Source organism: Alligator mississippiensis, chromosome 12 (assembly GCF_030867095.1).
Source record: "Alligator mississippiensis isolate rAllMis1 chromosome 12, rAllMis1, whole genome shotgun sequence".
Classification (NCBI taxonomy): domain Eukaryota; kingdom Metazoa; phylum Chordata; order Crocodylia; family Alligatoridae; genus Alligator; species Alligator mississippiensis.
The window spans coordinates 48782917-48799365 of NC_081835.1; the positions used below are offsets into that span (position 1 = coordinate 48782917).

Genomic DNA, 16449 nt, shown 5'->3' on the forward strand with positions numbered 1-16449 from the left:
TCATGCCAGCAGCAGCTGCACCTTGCTCTGACCCAGCCAGCTCCCCGTGCCAGGGCCACCCGTCCCCTACAGCAGGGCGAGATGGAGAGGCACACCAGCTTAGTCCAGGGATGGGGCAGACCAGCAACGAAGCAGAGAGACCCACATGCTCACAGGGCCCCAGAAGCACAGGCAGGGCCAGCCACAGTTGGTTCAACCTCCCACCGCTAAATCTTCAGGGATTAACCTCCCCAAAAGAGGCTGGGAGCGAGTCATCTACTCTATGCTGGAGGAGAGCATGCCCCCAGGGGAAAGGCTCCCAGCTTCCAGCTCAAAACTTGGCCAAAGGCAGATTCTCTCCTGCACTGCAGAGTGGTCCTGCTGGCTCCCCAAACTTCACTCCAGCAGGTACAGGACAAGCCAATGCTCCTCAGCACCAGCCTGTGGCCCCTGCTATGTAGTCCTGGAGCTCTGCTCCCCATACAGCTCCTCCAATGCCCCTAGTCCTGACCTGCAGGCCCTTGTCCTCCCACAGTGAAAAGATTTGTTTCAAACGGTGCTCCTTCCATCTACATGACCTGGCAATGAAGTCATAGATTGTCACTGACATCACCCTTGTTTCCATGGCAACAGACAGAGGGCAGAAACCCATGACAGGATCCTAGTGCAGGATCAAAGTCACAGGAGCTGCCACCAACAAGAGGGGAGGGAGGGGGAAGCTACAGAAGTCTGCAGAAATCCACTGGGGGCTCCAAACATCCCTCCACCTAAAGGGAACTTTGGCACCAACCTCCTCCCTCCCTTTCACTGGCCCGGGGCAAAGAGATCTTGTTAAAGGAGCAAACCCTCAGGGCATATCTGTTTTCCCAAGTGCATGGAGGAGTCATGGCAAGATGGGCAGTTGGGCCATCAGTGGAAAAGCTCTCAAGAACTGCTGCTGTCTACATGTCTGGTCATGGCACCAGCACTCTTACCTGGGGCACACTGGCAGGGTTGTCTCCAACCCTAGAGAACCAAGTGCCCCGCGCCCAGATCACATCCATTCTGTGTGAGCTAGGCCTGAATATCATGCATGTGTCTGGGATAACTGCCAGCTCTGCTGCCAAAGGGGGTGAGATCCAAAAGGAGCTCTGAGACAGGAGAGGACATCACTGGCACAGCACCATCACCATGGAGAGGAGGCTCTGCTTCCCCACCCCAGGCAGTGGGGTCCCCAACACTATGATTCTTGTGGGGTGCTGGTCCCTTGTTGCCCATGTGCTGGGGCAGCCATAAATCCTCAACATGCTTGAGCTAGAAGGGGACCTGCAATGGGCTGGGCACAGGGGGAAGAATCTGCATGAAGATGCCCTGAGTAGTAACAAATACCCACCCAAATCTGGTGTCCTCATATCTCCCCTCTGGTGGCAGGTCTCTGGCTCATGGCCCAAACCCTAAGGAACAGACTCCCCTGGAGCCTGTGGGAAAGCCCCTGCTGGGACAATGAAGGAAACAGGCCCAGCAGACAAGCCAGGACACACCACCTGCCCCACGCCCACGATGCTCAGCCTGTTCCCACTGCCACCCATGCCAAGCAGAGTCCTGCACCAGCTGCCAGCCTTCCCACCCCAAGGGAAGTGGCCGCAGTGAGTAGGGGCATCCGTGCCCTGGCTGACATACCTTTCTGTTCCCAGAGAAGAGAAGGGTGAGCTGGTGGATGGAGCCCCCATTCCTGGTGAGCTCCTTCTTAAGGGTCCTGGGAGAAGGCAGGGCCCAGTGGGTCTTGGGGCTCTGGCTGTCCATGCAGTTGAGGGTGGTGTCAGAAGTGAAGCAGTGGCTCTTGGCCTCCTGCAGCAAGCTGCCCTCACTGTGCGTGCGGCGCCGCAGGGAGCTCTGCACACTCAGGGTGTAGACCGGCTCGCAGCCTGGCGTAGCAATCATGCTGCTGCGCTTGCCCTCATTTCTGTCCAGGTAATGCTCATCACTGTCATCCTCCTCGTCCTCCTCCTCCTCCTCCTCGTCCTCTTCTTCATCCTCCTCGTCCTCCTCATCCTCATCCTCATCCACCTCCCTATCAACCGTGCTGTCCTCAGCACCCTCCACGCTTTGGCTGAAAGTGCTATCCAGGCGCAGCTCTGGAATCACAAAGGCTGGGCCGGAGCTCTGCCGCTCCCTCACACTCTCAGCTGGAGTTGCTGCTGTGTTCTCCCAAGAGGCACTCGAGACAGCTGGGACAGCATCCTTGGACACTCCACCACCAGGGCCCTGTGTGGCTGGAGGGGCACTGGCAGCTGCCACATTCTCCTCAGAAGGCATTTCCCTTGACTTCTCAGATTCAGTCTCAAGCATCTGCCAGGAAAAGAAAGAGCCAAAGGAACAACAGGATAAGTCAGGACAAATCCAGAACATCCCCCAGTGCCCAGATGTCATGTTGTAGGGAGGTCAGGAACACCCACCAGTCTCCTGAGAGGTGCATGTTAAATAGAGGGGCCAGACTCTATTTCTCCTCCCCCAGTCTGCACCCACAGCTAGGTTACTGCATACACACATGCACAAGTGGGGCTTGGTGAGGTCCCAGCCCAGACTGCTCTGGAAGTGGAGCAGTGCTACCCTCCATTGTTGGTGCTAGAGGAGACCTTCTTACTCCTCTCCAGGTGGAAGGCAACACTGGGTTCTCTCTCAGCACAATCACACACACACTGAACTAGAGGGTGTTGCCAGCCATTATCTGTATTACAGCAGTTCCTAGTGCCCCCCAAACACAGTGCTCCCCAAGGGCTCTCCATCTATGGTAAGGCAAGAAGCAACCAGTAAGGGTAAGAAGCAGAGTAAGGGAGAACTAGCTATACTCAGCCTTGGCCTGATAGCTACACAGGAGCCCAGTGAGCTTTACCAGCAATCTGCATGGGCCTTTGACCTCGTGAGAAAGCAGGTCTGGGGCCTAGCCTGCAGGAGCACAGAGTGAAGTGTGCAATCCCCTCCCAGAACCCAGACAGCCAAGGCAGAAGGCTCAGCCAGAACCTGCAGCCAAAAGCAAGAGACAATAACGTAGTCCTTACCCTGCATCATGCCCTCCCACCTGCTGACACCTGGGTTTGGGGGCTCAGGCTCCCAGCGATCCAGGCTGCCTGCATACCAGGAACCCAAGCTCAAGAGGGGAAGCAGGCAGTGGAAACCAGAAACACTTGTCTAGCAGCTCCTGCCCCTCCTGCACCACAGGAACAAAACACAAAGGGGAAGTGCCTGCTCCTGCTCATCTGCTGATTGCCCAAGGCTCAGCCCAGCCTCTGCCTCTACGAGAAACTGCATATTTCTGGCCACATGACATTAGCTAGAGGGCTCTTCATTCCCAGCCTCCCTACCATACCCCTGGTGCTCCCCATGGCTACCCCAGGGCATGCTCCCTGTTATGGAGCGCCTCCCCCTGCTGCTTGCTGTGGAGCTTCCCACTGCTAAATGCCCTGCAGCTCCCCTCACTGGGGGTCTCACTACTCCCAGCCCCCTGGCAGCATCACTCACTAGGGGCCCCTGCTCCCATCTCCCACTTGGAACCTGAAAAGCTACAGCCCCTCCCTGAAATAACTGAGCTAGGCAGCTCCCAGGCAGCTCTGCCATGGCCACGTGTAGCAGTGTCCCTTAATCCCTGCTACTTACTTATTGAATAAGAAGGCAGCATTAGAAGACTGTAATTTGAACTAGTTGAAGTAGGGATAGCTGCAGGAAAGGAAGCAACCAGGGGAAACCAGAAAATATGGGCTATAGGGCTGCAAAGTGCCTCCTTGAGAGCCTGCAAGACAGTAAGACACAACTCCAGACCAACAGGAAGGCAAACTACAGCAGATGAGGGCAGGCTGCTCATGAAGCTGAGTGAAAACACCTGTAGTGTGTCAGGGGCTCACCTAACCAGAAGAGGTGGAGCCCAGGGAGATATCAGCTCAGCCCTGGAGCTAGAACAAGTAGTCTAGCTCTTCATGCTGTGGGTAGAAGAGCTTCTGGAGGGGAGATGGCTGTAGGAGACAAACTGGCAGGCACTCAAGCTATGTGATGGAGCTTGAAGGAGAAAGCTAAGGAAGGAAGCATGGCTTATTTTATGGGTATAGGTTGTGGCTGTGTTTGTTTAAGGACATAGGCAGATAATTTTCTTTGGGTAAATCTGGTATCTTTTATCAGACCAACTCAAAGATAGTTGGAAAAAACTCTTCTTTGCAAGCTTTTGGGCACAAACACCCTTCATCAGGCTGAGGAAGCATCTGCAGTTGGTTTGTGCTCTTCCTGGATGGAAAGAATAGTAAAGAAGCTGAATGAAAGCTTCATGAAGCCAGAGGCATCTTTACTACTCACTCCATCCAGGAAGAATACAGGCCAACTGCAGATGCTTCCTCAGCTTGACAAACGGTGTTTGTGACCAAAAGCTTGCAAAATTTTTTTTTCCAACTATCTAAGCTGGTCTGATAAAAGATACCAGATTTACCCAAAGAACCTTGTCTGGCCTATTTTATGGCATTGGCCCAGAGTTGGGGGGAACCTTAATTTGGAATCAACTTGCTTATATTTGTGTTATGTTTAAATTTGATACTGGGCTGTGGTTATGGGGTGGCATGAAGGCCATAGGAGTGCCTGAGAGGCACCTAGCATAGAGGTTTGCAAAGGTGAGAGACCAGAAGGGGACTGAGAGGCATGTGAGCAGCATTGCCTGGGTCAGGGGCCCCAGAGTCTGAGCAGCCCAAGAAGGATGAGACCAGGGCACTGAGTCCAAGGGCTAAAGCAGTGGACCGAGGAGGAGGGAGCACAGACAGAGAAAAGGAGCCAAAGCTGGGAAGGCTGAAGCTGTAACAAAGGTTTGAGGCCTGACAGGTCCAAGTGTTGCACTAGGGCTAGGGAGCCCTTCCAAAGCGGTACCAAATACTACCTATGGGGTATGAGCATGGCTACAGGGGAGGATCAAGTCTATGAATACCACCCATAAGATGACTGGTGCCCTGACATGCTAATGGAGTAAGGAGGGCCACAACTTAGCACCCAAAGGCCAAGGCTAAGGTAAACTAGACGCTCACTGTGGGACCCTGGGGAAGCCTCCTTAAGCTCTATAGAAATTTCATCGAGATATGGCAGGCAAGGTAAAAGGGAGGGTACCCCAAGAAAATGGAGTGTGGTTGCATGGCCACCAGGGTGCATCACAGCTGCCCTTGGGGCCAGATGTTACTACGCTATGTTCCACCCTACTGACAACAGAGCTCTGGAGACCATGTGGGCAAAGGGTGCCACAGGGAGTGAGCACACTCTGCAGCGTCCCCCACCATGGAGCTCCCCACACCTGCTATATAAACCAGGTTTGCTTCTCTAGTCATTCTCTATGCACAAGAAAAATGACCCTCTAGTTCCAGCTCCTCCCAACCACCAAGCTGGCACTGACCCCGAGATGCATGCATCTATGAAAACACACGTGCCACATGCATACGCACATTTCCCCTTTGCCTGAAGCCTCCGCAGCCTTTCATTGGTACGTTTCACAGGAGCTTTGGGAAGCTTTACATGGGAAAGGCCCAGACTCCTGCTTGGCTCTAAACTGGTGCGGAAAATCCAGGCTGTGTTCAAAGTACCCCAGTTAGCACAAGAAGCAGCAGCCTATATTGCCATGCTTCCCTTTTTGGGTGTGATGGGAAATGCATGAAGTCAGGAGAGGAAGCCAATCAGCCACTGATGAGAGGCAGGTTTCATAGAGAAGTCTTCAGATTTATTCCTCAGGCTTCCATAAATCAGCTCCTGAAACCATGCCAAGTGGCAGCAGTCTCCTCAGAGAAGGCATTAGCCAACCCTATGGAAATCACCCTGGCTTTAAGTTCTCCCCACAGAGATGACAAACTGGCTGCTAAGTGCTCCTTCTTCCAGCAGATCCAGTTTGCATAGATTATCACTTGCCATTGGATTGTGTGTGTGAACTACAGGAGGCCAAGCAGAAATTAAACTAATGCCAGTGCTGGGTAATGCTTCAAAGCGCACCTCAGCACAACTCAGGAAAAGGGCCTGCTCTAGAACAGTTGTGCCCTTTTGCATAGGGGCCCTGCAATAAATGTGCCCTTCTACCTACCCTGGAAATCTTCAAAAAAGAGACTGGCTGCATACCTTGCTGGGGTTATTTGACCCCAGCAGTCTTTCCTGCCCAGAACAGGGGGCTGGACCCAATGATCTCACGAGGTCCCTTCCTTCCAGCCCTAAATTTCTGTGAATCTCTGAATCCAGCACACCACAGGCCCTACCCTCAGGGTCATTTTGCAAGCAAAGGGCTACCAAACCCCTTACAATGGTGGGAAGCTTGGGGGAACTCTAGAAGGGCAATAGCCCTATTCTAAAGTAGCTACAGCCTTGGTGAGAGGTCACAGAGACACTAGGCAGGGAATATTTGGGGATGCAAGGGAAGACATAACAAAGGAAGGACTGGTCCTGAACAGAACAGCTGTCCTTAAAGCTTAGTTTCTTCCCTAAAAGTCTTCAGGCCTAATTCTGAGAGGCTGAGCACATTCAGCCTCTACTGACTTGCTGGTTGTGGGAGCATGTGGCATTCCTGACACTGTGACTGGGTTCTCTCCACTGTGTAGGATTCCTTGGTGCTGGATTAAGGAATTAGGCAAGGATGGCTGGTAAAGATGCTGGCTTTGGACACCCATGTTGCATCCTAACCCCACAATGATGGCCACATGGTCATGCACAAGACAGAATTCCTGGCTTTGTCCCTGACTTTTAGCCAGAAGGAATAACATTGCACAAGAAAAGCCTTTCATTTTGGGAAATGTCTTAAGGGTCATGCTCCTTTCAGTGAATGGGTTTGTATCACTTCCCATCCCCTGGCCCAGTCAGCTGGGTTACTGGGAAGCAAGAGGGAGCAGGCAACAGCTCAGTTCTCAATATGAAAATTCATTAAAAAATGAAGATTCTCATGCTAAATGTCAGTGGAGGAGGGCTGGTCAAGCTGGGGACATGTAGATCACTGCACTCCAAATCCTCTACCCTGCTGTGCCTTTTTGCTTCTCTACTGTGCAGCATGCTGGCAGGAGGCAGTGATGTTCAATACCTGGCCCCAGCAACAAACCAACCAAAGGCCCTGCAATACATGATCTGTCAGGCTGTATGCATGGAGGGCATTTGGCAGGATCTGAAACTCTACCCCAAAGCTCTGAAGGGAGAAATCCTCTCACAAAGTGGGTATCCCAGAAAATGTGCCAGTCCCCACCTAAGTGAGCCCAGTTTTTAGGTAAGAGCAGTTTACCAGTCTCACCCCATCCTTTGCCTCTCTGCCAGGACTGGCAGACAGAGAGCCATCTGTGATACTGGACCAAACTCTAAACAGCTGCTTTTGATAGAGCTGACCTGAGCTGGATTAAAATTAGTGACCTAAAATGCTCCATAACAGATTCCCAGTTCCACAAACTATTTCATTCCCTTGTTCCTCTCCACCCCCCAAAACAATTTCTGGTGGAAATATTGTATGATTCCAATCTTGCTTCATCTAGTTTCATGTGCCCAGCAGTTAGGCTGGCTTATGTATTATTTATGATATTCCTGTATTATTTATATCTTAATCCTTATTAGTATTATTATTTCATGAAATAATTACAGAAAAATCTATTCGAGCTCTTTGTCTCTGATGCACAACAACCATCGTAAAGACACACCTTCCGAAGGTTGTCTATCCCAGCCATCCTTACATTTAATATAGCTGGTTGCCTGTATCAGATAAGGGCCAACAGGAAATGAACAAGCTCCTTTAAGATGAGAAACAGTTTTGGATTAAATTAAATCTCTGTGCAAATTCAATCAAAGAACCTGCTACTCTTCTCCAGTGTGCAGGATATGAACAGAGAGACTCCCTCCAGAGCCACAGGGCAGGTTGGTTGATCCCCAGCTAAAACCAACAGCAGGACTCTGAAGTTCAAGTCCCAGCCATAAGTGTTCACAACAGAACTGGGTAGGACCCCACAAGGAGAAGCCTGCTAAAACTCAGCCTGCCTGGAAGGAGGGAAATCATAAAAGTGGGGCTGGAAAGGACTTCCAGAAATCATCTAGTTCAGCCCCCTGCCTAAGGCAGGGACATCCCTATCCAAACCATCCTATACAAATCCATTGTCTAACCTATTCACAAAACTGGAAATGGGATACTGATCCTTTCTCTTTGGTCACTGGGTTCAGCTCTTCAGAGATCCAGAATAAGCTGGGAGCTATCTGGTGCCTGTGGGGGATAAGCTAACAAAGTTATAAACAGCTTGCTGTCTCCCATCTGCCAAAGCAGCTCTGCATTGATCCTCTCCAAGTCCTACCTACTCTGTTAAACCCCTGATTTTTCCTCTCCACTCCCCTCCCCCCACTACCCGGTAGCATCCTTCAGGTGAACCACATAACATGACACTGTCTCACTTTTCCCAGCCCTTTTGTATCCTTGCTGGCCCCTCCAGATTTAGGCAAAGCTTTCCAAGCCTGCAGAAGGCAGGGCTGGGTGGCACCTTAAAGACTAATTCATTCAGAGAGGCATAAGCTTTGATAGGCAAAGGCCTACTTAGTCAGATGCTAAGAATGAACTTGCAGAGAGCAGGGCTACTAAATAGAAGGGAATAAAGTAATTTAAATGCAAAGGGTCATGTCATCTGCAATTCACGTCATCTGCAAACCAGCAGGGTCAGATGTCTTTCCTTCAGTTCCTGGAGCCCTGAGACTGGTACAGCTCTGTTTAAATTGTCCTTTGTCTCTGGATCTCCAGACAGTCTGAACGTGTTCTTCTGACACGCTGCGGCAAAGGTTTTCCTGAAGTCCAGATACAGGACAACTGCCGCATTCCCTTCAGCCATTCACCCTGTAATTTGATCAGGTTTCTCTGCAATGTATTCCTGCTCTGACGCTAGCAGAACAAACTTCAACAACCAAGTCCAATCTTGTTAATGCATCCAAAATTCCTCCAGCCTTGTTGTAATGAGAGTAATTACAGCACTACCCTCCTCACTAGCTTGCAGTTGTCTGATATCCAGTAAAGGATGCAAGTCCTGTGAAATCAGTGCCTGAATAGCAGACGAATGTGCTCAGGCACTTCTGAGGATAAAAGGGAAGATCTGCCATTTGGCCAATGCACTGGTTTGTACAAAAGATCAGTGAAGTGCTGCCATTCAGAAACATACTGCTCAAGACTGCTGGAGAGGAGAGAAGAGGTGAAGGGACAGGAAGGAGACATACAAGAACCCCACCTATTGCACAGGGGCAAGCAAGCAGGAGAAATCGTTTGGTATGTGCCGGTGTTGCCAACTACCATGATCTTCTCCTGAATCTCACACTGTTTGATGCTTCACTTAAAGACCCAGATCCTGGAGTCAGATGATTATACAAGAGTTTCAGCTTTCAGCTTAAAACAGTATGTTTCCTTGTTCTGGAGACTCTAGTTCAACCTGCCTTCAAAAATACAGACAGCCTTACATTTAAAGAAAAAGCATAATTTTTAAGACAACATCATGACTGGACTATCTCAACTCCTGACTTCTGAATATTTGAGTTGCTAGGGCTAATATTCACTTGCAAAATATTGACAGACAGAGTTGTTGCTTAGCAGCAATCTTATCCCTTTGCACCAATAGTTTTCTTCAAACCAAGAAAAACATCCCACAGTACACGCCATTAGACAACCAAGACATTCAGGGCTGAGGTAAATGCACAAAAAAGGACATGCTCCTAAGACTACATCCCACCACCTTAACTGTGCCCATCTTACTCATCCCTGAAGCTGTGAACCTCCATAAGAGATATGGAGGCCAGAAGAATTTAAGAATATAAATGCTATATTGAGTCAGACCAATGGTCCATCTAATCCAGTATCCTGTCTCCAACAGTGGCAGAAATGGATACTTTAAAGGGAAAGCACTCTGAACCCAGGTATGTACCTAGAGTGATCTACCCCTTGTCATACCCCTCCTGACATCCACTATCATTGTTTTAGAGATAGGAAAGGAAACACCTCTGTTCTATTTAATAGCTAGTAATGGATCTATCAGATATGAATCTATCTAGTCTCTTTTTGAACCTAACTATACTATCAGCTTCTACAACCCCTGTTGGTAATGAGTTCCACAAGTTAACTACATGCTATATAAAAATGTACTTTTTCTGGTTAGTGTTAAACTTGTTTCCCACCAATTGCATTGGGTGCCCCCTAGTTCTAGTATTTTGGCACTTGGTGAATAACAGTTCCCTAATCACTTTGTCCATACCCTTCATGATTTTATAAATCTCTATCATACCCCCTCTCAAACTTCTCCTTTCCAAACTGGAGAGTCCTAGCCTTTTTCGTCTTCCCCGGTACAGCAACTGCTCCATCCCACAGAGCAGTCTGATGTGACAACACAACAGCAGCACTGGGGGAACACTCAGCAAATTCTATGTGTTTAAAGACCCTCGATCTCTGCTCTGAGGAGTCCCTCTGAGGACTCACTTACTTCACCACTCACTTGGTCTTGTTGTCCAAAGTGATATCCACCATTCTCCAGATCCAGAGGGCTACTGGAAGTCCAGTAAGGATCCATATGAACAGAAGTAAAAAATTGGCAATGGCATTAGACAAGCGTGATCAGTGTCTATTGCTATCCCCACACAGGCAAAGTTAAATGGTGTAGGGTCCTGTCAGGACTTGCTGGCTTTTCATACATAAATACTCTAAAAATTTAGCATTTTGATTATGTTTGATGAAGTGAGCTTCAGCTCATGAATGCTTCTACTATATATATCTGAAGTCATGTAGAAGGTAGGGTAGATTTGCATCTTACAGACTAACTAAGATATATATCAGACATATATTATGTTGTCAGTCATAATCAAAATACTAACTTTTTAGGGTATTGATGTATGGAGCAGAACTATATGAATAGTTTAGTTAGTCTGTGAGATGCAAATCTACCCTGCCTTCTACTGACTTCAGATAAAGATGGCTACCTATTTTTCTACATCTAATTAAGGCCAGTCAAGGATTTCTGAGCCAGTTTGGCTGCCTGTCTCTTATGGAATGATCCCCTTTTCTCTGGCTAACTCACTCTGACTCTGCTGCCTAGATGCACAACCTCCTTGGGCATGAGCTTTGCTTGGCTTACCAAATGAGGGGCAACCACAACACCCTGTGTTGTTTAAAAGCTGATTAGTGAATATAAGCTATAGCTTCATTCAGTACAAAAAGCTTTTAGAGACACATTGCTACAGCAATTCCTCTTGGTCCGCTGCTACAACCAGCCCACTGACAGCCCTTGGGGATAGACACTCACAAATGGCCCCTTAGAAATTGGAAAAGGAAAGCACAGACAGGCCTTAATGATCTTCCTGAGCTACCACAAAGCAAATCTAACTTCCTATCCCAAGTATACGCACGTTCAAACCCTAGACAAGTGATGCTGGAGATGGTCTTAACTAGCCCCCAGGGATGAGGGGACATCAAAAGATCTGCTCTTTTCCAAGGACTTGCTCATTCCAAGGCTTAGCTCTAAGAGAACGAGCAGGCTCATCTAGGGGGAGCTTTTGAAAGATGCCAGCCCTGCAGCTGTAAGATGGACAGTGAAAGTCTGGGGATGGGGGGTGTCAATAGTACAGCTGAACACTGGAAAACAGGGTAGAAAATGGAACTCCCGTGTCACGGGAAATCCCAACAGTCCCAAATGTGGTATGACGGGCTAGCTGCTAGTGACTTAGCCCAGGGGTTTTGAAGGGGTAAAAGATGATTGGAGGACTTGGGATTCCCTTTCCTTACCAATCAGGCCCCAAAGACTCACCCTTCATGTCCCCTGATTGGCCCCTTAGGTCACCTGGAGGGGGATAAAAGGGGCAGTGCAGCTGACTCAAGAAAGAGACCAGCAAGGGACCACAAGGAAGGAGTTTCAAAGAGCTGGGCCAGCAGGGCGGGAGCAGTTGCCCCAGAAGAGCCTGAAGGAGTGGGACCTGCAGGCAGCAGTTGGATCCTCAGCAGCGCAGCATGCAGCCGGCAGGAGAGGCTCCCTGCTGGGCTCCAGGATCCCCTAGGAAAGGTTGTGGCCTGTAGGAGAGGCTCCCCAGCTCCAGCAGGGATCTGAGCAGTGACCTGAGAGGTTTCTAGCTCTGCTTCCAGCTCCTCCAGCAAGAGGCCAGGCAGCTCCACATAAGGCTGGGGCTCCTGGAGGGTCAAGACCCCTAGCAGCTTAGCACAGTATCAGCACTGGTAGCTGTGTGGTGGTGCTTCTGCCTACCACATGGGAGATCTGAGTTTGAGTCCCAGTTGGGGTGAGTGAAGTAAGAGAGAAATTCTTGTTGCAGTGGAAAGGGGTCATTGTGTTTTCTCCACCTCCAGGTACCTATTCCTTGTTATTTGACATTTTGTATTTTGTGCCTTTTATATTTCACCAACCAGTATTGTTTGTTCTGCTGTTTGTGTTTTGTATTTTGGTTAGCCCTGTCATGTGTCAACTGGATGAATATGTCTATGACTGTAAGTGTCTAACCTTTATTGAATCCTGCCCCCTCAGGGCATTGTAGAATCCCCTATACCCCCTGGTTTATACTGGTTATGTTCCCAGTACTGTTCTCTCATTAAAAGGTATGTGGTTAAGTCCCCATTGGTGGTCTGGCTCTGCTCTATAGGGGGAGGAGAGTCCCTACACCTCCCACAGCACTTGTGCTTCTGCTTTGATCCCTTCAATTGGAGAGGGGCTACCTCTTGGAATACCGCCTGGGTTACAGTGGTCTTGGTCCAAACTTTGGGAACAAAAAATTTAAATCTCAAAATAGTTCATGGAGTGAAATGGTCTCAGGTTCTCTTGAGGCTTAGCTACAAAAGAACTGGACTTCACTGGCACAGTTCAATCACTGTCCTGGTGCATACTGGTAATTGGTTCCAAGGTTAGAGGGGGAGATGTACCATAGGGCAAAGAGACCAGGCCTACAGCTTACACCAGTGGGGTTTCACACCGGCTCTCTGCTTAAGGATTAAACCTATGAATAATGGATAAAGAACAGATAAAGGACAATTGATGTAACAGCAACACCACCCTCTGCCATATAATCTAAGACAGCAGGAACTGACAGTGCAGTATGCAGGCTTTTCTTATCCCTAGATCAGCTAGAAAACACAGGTGCTGTTGTGACCACTCATATCTAGCTGAAAAGAACGTGGTTCAAAATGTCTCCAAGCCTTGGAAGGAGATAAAGTCTTTTGAAGGAGGAAATGATCCTATGTCAGTAGCCTGAAATAATCCCATTTACCTATTAGTGTCAGCCTCAATTGATGACCCTGGAGAAATGAAGTCTTAACAGGGTATCACACAGACCTTGCTGCTGCAGTGACCATGCTCCATGCTTTTAAAAGGACCAAACTGCAGACTCTCTAGAAGTGAACCATAAATAAGCCTGTTTGTTTAACTGTAGAATAATCGCTTTTCCCATCATGATGGCCTCTTGGAAACGGCAGAAGCCAAAAAGCAACAAACCCTTCCCGAGCAGTCAGCACTCCCAGGTCTTGCTGGAGGATCTATGTTAAGGTCACGGGCAAGGACATCTCGCATGGTTTTGTGAGTGGGAGTGTACAGTTGTGCACTTTTGCACAGGAGAGCAAGGGGAGTGTATGAAAGGTACTGACATGAGTCCCTGTTAACTACATGTTACATTCCACCTCTCAGAAGTGGGATATGGAGTCTCTCTCTCTCTCTCTTTCTGTGGATTTAGGGGTTGTTTGCTGATAAACATGAGCCAAGCACACAACAGACACCATCCTCTTCCTCAACTCAGCCAGTCCCCTCCTCACAGTGGAGGCACAGTGCAAATGCTGCCATATTAGGAGGTAAATTTGCTGATGTCCCATCCTCTTGATACCTGTGACCTCAGCTGCCTGGGAACTAGGTCTCCAAGAGGCCAGTGCTCTAGCCCCTGTCATGTGGCCTTGTGCTACTTGCCAGAAATCAGAGGCTTAATCTAACCCTACTGCCATTCATTCTCTAGGTATTGAAGAGTCCCAAGCCTCTATGACCATCTCTGGCATTTTCTTTTTGATCTCAGCATATTGCCCTCTTGTAGCCATGGCAACTGGTTTTAATCTTTGTATTACCTCTGCATCTCTCACCTGAGGCACCTGCTTTGAGAACAGCCAGGCTCCAAGCCTGCGGTCTGGGCATCTAATTGCAAGGTCCTACCAAAGTCCTGCCCTGTCTGGCAGAGATGATCACAAAGCTGGTGATCTCCAGACTGGGTGGACGGTGAGATGATCAATCGAACAGTCTGTTTGTTCACCTGTAAGGGAGCTGACTCTCATCTCCCAGCACTGCAAACATCCCCTGCTGTTCTAGAGATGCAACTTCCCTGAGACATGACCTTAAAAAAAAGAAAATAGAGGCAGGAAGCTCAGGGCAGAGGCAGCTCCAGGTATTCTGTGACACTGCAGTAGCAGAAGGGTTGGACTCCATGACCCAAGAGGCCCCTTCTATTCCTGTGTTTCTATATTTGCAATGAAACACTGTGTCCACATAATACTGATAAACTGCCATGCGACCTGAGGTGCATGCTTATGAGACATGCAGGGTGTGGAGGAGTCACCTCCCAGTCTGCCTCACTGCTGCAAGCAGACAGCTTCTCCACCATCCATGAACAGCGCGTGCCCCCGGCAGCTGGGGGACACGGCTACGCCGGTGGTGGTGGGAGTGCAGCAGCGGTGAGCGGGGAGCTCCCGCAGACACCACCAGCACTGTTGGCAGCATGGGGGTGGGGGGTGGCGAGCGCCGACCAGGGGTCAGCGATCACCCACAGGCACTGCTGGCAGTGGCAGCAGTGGCCAGCGGGGATTGCTGACTGCCTGCAGACATTGTCATCAGTGTCAGCAGCAGGGTGGCGAGCAGTGACCATCCAACACTGTCGGCAGTGCCTTTTTGCCACACTCAGGGGGTGCACATGCAGCCCCTATGCATCACCCCTGCCACCATCTGTTTCAGTCACCCCTGAGTTGTGACCTGGGCTGGAGACATTCCTGAAGGTGGGGGGACCTGCTCCCCTTGTCTCATTTTCCCCCCCACTGCAGGTCATGTGACTAGTCCCCACACCTGGGAAGGTGATGTCCTTGGGAAGCACCGGGCAGCAGCCAATGGGGCTGCTTCTGGTGGGAACTTAGTGATGAGGTCACAACAGGTGTATAAAAGGGTCCCCATGAGGAAAGGGGAGGAGACATATTTGGAAACATGGAGCAAGCACACGACCTCTGGAGCTCTTTCAGACTCCAGATGAACATGCGAGTAACTTACCTGAAGTTTAGCCAGGAACAGTGTTCTAGAAGCGTGTCAAACGGCTACCAAGCCACTTCTGTTTGCTCAGAGATATTCTTTTGATACTTTTCTGACTTGTACTTCTCCCCCAAGCCTACCCTCTCTAGCCAATACAGCTATCCACTATAACCAGCTTTGTGGTATATGCTGGAGAGGGATTGGGCATGCCTTTTAATTCCTGTGCCTCAGCTGGCTAAGGGAGACTACTTCCTGTGCTTCCGGTTAAAGGAGGCACCCCAAGATCTCACAGTGGGTCAAGCACCCTCTAGGTCTATAAGGCCTATGTACCCCAGAGGGCACAGGGCCCGAACAACAATCCAACCCCGGGTGGTGGTGGCAGTTACCCCAGGCTTGCGGGTGTGCTCCAGGAAGGGGGTCGGCCAGAAGTTGGTGCCCCTGGAGAGGCATCTGAGGCTTGGTTTTTGGCCAGGCGCACTGAGGCAGATGGCTCAGCACATATGGCTGGACTTTACAGGACACATGGACCTGGACTGGTTGGATACCTCACAGCACAAACTGTTATACCTCAGAGGAATTCATGCAAGAAGGCAAAACTACATCAGCCTTGTGAAAGCATCAGTCAGCATCAGCAGAACTCCTTTCCGTGGGGGTCTGCTAGATTTGCCGGTTCAAATCCTGCTGCTGTCTCTCATGCACACAAAGTTTTGTGACTGGATAGAGCAGTGCAGCGAGCTGGATAACGCAGTGCCACAGCTGTGCTCCTTGCAAAGCAACTTCCCACTCTGGCAGCAGAACGCCCATTGTCTACAGCACAGAGTTCATGTCACTCCTTCCCAGGGACAATGCCTCCCAACACAGCAAGCAGGAAAAGCCCAGCACCTCTGCTGAGCAGCGCTTGTGAGGAAACTATGAACAGACTCGCTCTCTACACACGCAGGCTCATTTCTCACCTTCCTGCTACAGCTATTCTTTATTCATTCTCTGGAAAAAAAGTACCTTTACAGCATCTTTTCACGCAGAAGCAGTGAGACAGACCCAGTTCTCCTGTCAGAACCAGAGCAGGGGTCCAGAGAGCAGCAGTACTGAAAACATAAGAGATACCTTCTGACTTAGAGACCACACTCCTCCAAACTCTGGGTACATGCTGCCTCTTCGCAATACAGCTGGCTTACAGCAAATCAAATGCACAAGCACATGCTATGAACTTTAAAGGGAACACATACCAATCTGTTCTTTCTGAGGG

The 16449-nt window shown here is 49.7% G+C and overlaps 1 protein-coding gene across 10 annotated transcripts in view; it reads right to left on the reverse strand.

Moving 5' to 3' along the window:
• Positions 1-16449, reverse strand: part of RGS3 (regulator of G protein signaling 3) — a 177320-nt gene that overhangs the window by 21375 nt on the left and 139496 nt on the right. For 8 of the 10 annotated variants that reach the window (XM_019475792.1, XM_059715452.1, XM_014602686.3 and 5 more), the window contains one exon: positions 1639-2307. In XM_019475792.1, the coding sequence (XP_019331337.1) occupies positions 1639-2307 (669 nt within the window). Of the gene's footprint in view, positions 1-1638; positions 2308-3017; positions 3100-3612; positions 3758-16449 lie in introns of those variants that run through there. The other 2 variants (XM_059715453.1, XM_059715455.1) reach the window with 2 other exon arrangements.